Source organism: Arachis ipaensis, chromosome B03 (assembly GCF_000816755.2).
Source record: "Arachis ipaensis cultivar K30076 chromosome B03, Araip1.1, whole genome shotgun sequence".
NCBI classification, from domain to species: Eukaryota; Viridiplantae; Streptophyta; class Magnoliopsida; order Fabales; family Fabaceae; genus Arachis; species Arachis ipaensis.
The window spans coordinates 13,460,246-13,463,912 of NC_029787.2; the positions used below are offsets into that span (position 1 = coordinate 13,460,246).

The 3,667-nt window shown below is 32.1% G+C and overlaps 2 protein-coding genes across 2 annotated transcripts in view; both read right to left on the minus strand.

Annotated features, from left to right (window-relative positions):
• LOC107629703 (purple acid phosphatase) overlaps positions 1-3,501 on the minus strand; it is an 11,399-nt gene extending 7,898 nt beyond the window's left edge. Inside the window, exon 1 of the mRNA XM_016332564.2 lies at positions 3,484-3,501. The gene's annotated coding sequence lies outside the window, so the exon portion shown is untranslated. The remainder of the gene's footprint in view (positions 1-3,483) is intronic.
• LOC107629704 (purple acid phosphatase-like) lies at positions 609-3,173 on the minus strand. Its single transcript, XM_016332565.2, has 8 exons — positions 2,987-3,173; positions 2,599-2,802; positions 2,375-2,486; positions 1,828-2,057; positions 1,579-1,717; positions 1,263-1,483; positions 1,018-1,139; positions 609-926 (listed from the first exon to the last, which is right to left on the minus strand). Exons 1-8 carry the CDS (start codon positions 3,158-3,160, stop codon positions 734-736), a joined length of 1,395 nt encoding a protein of 464 aa, XP_016188051.1. The 5' UTR covers positions 3,161-3,173; the 3' UTR covers positions 609-733.

Genomic DNA, 3,667 nt, shown 5'->3' on the forward strand with positions numbered 1-3,667 from the left:
ATGTTAAGAAATAAAAAAAATAATTGAAAAAAATATTTTTCTATCAAATTAGTAGCACCTAAACAAACAGATAGAAAAAAAATACCAATCTCTTTTGTATGTGACTGGTCTTGCATGTGTCAAAAATTAAATACAAAATATCATATATGTGCAAAATTTTCATTATATTTAACTCTGTATTTTAATTAGGATTTTACTAACAAACATTTGTTTTTCGATAAAATTTTATAATGTTATATTTTTAATTACTTTGTCTTTTAAATCACATAAAATTTTTAATGAAAAGAAACTAAGAATACGAAATCAATTATTTAGTAACCAATTTCAAGCAATTTTTTTTCTCGTCTAAAATAATCTTTTTCTCCCTCATTTCCACTTTGAAACACACACTTTTATGAAATTTCAAACAAACTGTCTAATTGTTGACTTTCTAAATATTAATTTGCTAGTTATAGTTAAACTTTTAAATAACAAACTTCAAAAGTCCACATTTTTTTATCCAAAAAAACTCTTTCGTCCCACTTTTTGCTTCTTTGTTGAATAATAATTTGATTGGAGCAAACTATGTAACGTTGACTATGTTACTTTATCATCTTTTAGGTATAGTATTTAATTATTTATATCATGCACTCACCAACTAAATCAATAATCATGAAATTACCGACATTACTTCATAATATAATAAAATTATTCTGACCAATCACCTATAACTCAAATCACTTCTATCCGTGACTTAATGAGTTGTGGAATCATCAACCGGGTACCAATATCTATTAAAAAACCACATGGAATCAGCTTTCACAGCATATCCATCCTGATTCCTATGCCAGCTATAGTAAGCATGAGTTCTATTCTTGATATCAAACATGGCATGTCCAAAGCTTGCTTCTCTATATGCTGAGTAATCTGGCTGTGGTTCTATCATCCTGCGTTATCAAAATAACGATCATATTATATATTGTCAGGTAATAATCACTCTTTTCAATACGTGAGTCATTATATATGTATGGAACTTACTTGTTTGCCAAGCCTTCAATGTTTCCTCCATCACCAATGGTTATATACACTGGAGCTGAGTTATCTTTCACAGGATTGCATCGCCCGTTTGTAATGTTGTATGCAATATTGGACACACGTTCCTTCAAACATAACATATATAAGTGCAATATTTGAGGCTTAATTAGACTCAAAATTCAATAGGCTTAGTTTATATTATAATGTATGTTAAATGAGGTTTTGAGAAATTATATTTTGTTACTTACAGATCGTTCATAGCCATGAACATGGCCGGCGAACACGACATCAACCTTGTGCTTCACAAACCAGGACTCAAACATTACTCTCATTGATTCACCTTCCATGTAGTGGTAATCGTAGCTGTTATACCAAGGTGAATGCAAGAGAACAATCAACCATGGAGTCTCTGTCCTATTAACTTTTGGTAGCTCTTGTTTTAGCCATTGGTATTGTGGTGTATATTTCCCTAAAGGAAAAAAAAATTGTGTCAGTTGCTGAAACTATTTTTTATACAAAGTTTTATTTAACTAATTATTAAAAATGATGTAATTATATGATTACCATAAGCTGAATATGAGGCCAATACAATAATATGTGCTGATGCTCTCTTGATAGAATACCAAAAGGGTGCTGTACTCTGTGACGCTCTATAAGGAACATGATACCTATGTGTATATGGCTTGAAAGGTACACCTTCACCCTGCAAAAGAAATAAGAGTTTAATTGTTACGTACCTCTAGTGTATAAACAACGATATATTCTAATTAAAAAAAGGGGAGTGCTAAATTATTATTGTGAGAGAAGGCGTACAATTTCTGGAGCAAAATCAATTTCATGGTTGCCTGTAACCCAAATCCATGGTTGATAAGCAACACTCCTTTCTACAAACCTTCCCCAAGTATCCCACTTAACATTATCATGATAAGGGTGATCATCTGCATAAGATAGGTCTCCAATAAACATCAAAGCTTGTCCTTTTCTTGGGTTCATTTCATAGTGAGAAAGAGTTTTATTTGAATCATATGTTTGACCAAGATCACCTGCACAATACAATGCCACATCAATTAATAACTAACGTATAGGCCTATTTGGGGCACAACAACATGCAGTGTTATTAAGATAAGATTTTTTAAAATTAGAGACTAAAATTTAGGCTAAAAATTTGTATATAACTTAAAGAAAATGTGAAATTTCTCAAGATGGGTCATGCATGTTAACTTAAGAAACATGGTATTAAGCTTTCTCAAGTTACGAAAAATAATATTTTAAATTTGTATATACTTGTGAATCAAATTAGTCCACCATATTATAATTTCTCTATTAGGAAAATGCTAACTAGTTGATAAAATATACTTACCAATGACACCAAAAGTGTATGGCACATCAGGACCAACTTGTGGAGGAGTAACAAACCAAAATTGCCTCGTTGTGTTCGCGATTCCAACTTCATAGTAGTATTTGGTGTTGTACTGTCCAAAACAAGAACCACATGAATCAATAATGGATTGATTGCATAACAAAAATAAAACTGAAATTGATAAACAAAACATGGAATGCAATGGAACGGAGCAGAAGAAATACCTCCAAATTTCTGATGGTGCAATGATGAATAAAACCAGATGAGTAATTGAAGTATCTATAAGTAACATGTCTTCCCTTAGCAATTAGCTTCTTTTGCTTGCTGTTCTCGCTCCAATATCGCACTTCGCTGGAGCCTGGTTCATCCATCGTCACCCACGACACAATTATTGCTTTCCCCTCGTGATCACCTTGTGTTATGTGAACCTTTTATACATACATTCATTCATTAAAACTTTGAAACTAAATGTTAAACCAAGAACGAAAAAACACTAAACTTTATGATGTATCAAACACTAAAGAACACCAAGGAAACTTCCAAAGTAGATTCCATATCAAAACTGAGATATGATATCACATGCAAAACAAAACAATAGAAGAAAAAGGGTACCTGCTGAGGAGCATTGTAACCAGGAGGAATAGCAAAGACATCACTGTCAAATAGCATATCTACAGTCTTCTCTTCTTTCCTAACGAAGGTGCTTGTTGATCCTCCATTACACAACACTGCTACGTTCACAAGAACCAATCCAAAAACCAAGACTTTGAAACTCACTGAATCCATTTTTGCAAAGTGTGGGGAATACCTTTGATGAATGTGGCTTTTATCATAGCAAACATGTTAATTATTTAAATTAAATGCTAATTTCAAAATAGTAGAATATTAGGATTTAGGAAGAATATTCTGATTAGTGACTCAACTAGTCAACTATAAACAACATATGAGAGAAATTTGTTAGAGTTCGAATCTGGTGGCTGTTACAACATTCCTCTTCCTCTTCCTTTAAAGTACCAAATTACGTGCCTTCTAATCTAAAAATACGCTAAACTATTATTATGCTTCGTTTCTTTTTTTTCCTGAGATCACTAAACAAAACAGTTTTCAGATGAAGACGAAGACTTGGACTAACAAACTAGCCGATTTGGATTTGTTGAGATGAGAAACCGGAAAAGTGGGTATCAGTCATCATGCTCAACTCAACATACCAATTTTGTTAGAGAAAAGGGAGCATAGACAATACTTAACTTACTTAAAAAAAGTACTAAAAGAGTACTAAGAGTATTACTATAT

Bases quoted from the DNA above. Each gene is read 5' to 3' on its own strand.
- LOC107629704 (XM_016332565.2), bottom strand. From the start codon at position 3,160: ATGGATTCAGTGAGTTTCAAAGTCTTGGTTTTTGGATTGGTTCTTGTG. The intron at 2,803-2,986 runs GTACCCTTTTTC...TATGTATAAAAG, and splicing joins GTTACAATGCTCCTCAGCAG to GTTCACATAACACAAGGTGA. The intron at 1,140-1,262 runs GTAAGTAACAAA...TTATGTTTGAAG, and splicing joins TTCATGGCTATGAACGATCT to GAACGTGTGTCCAATATTGC.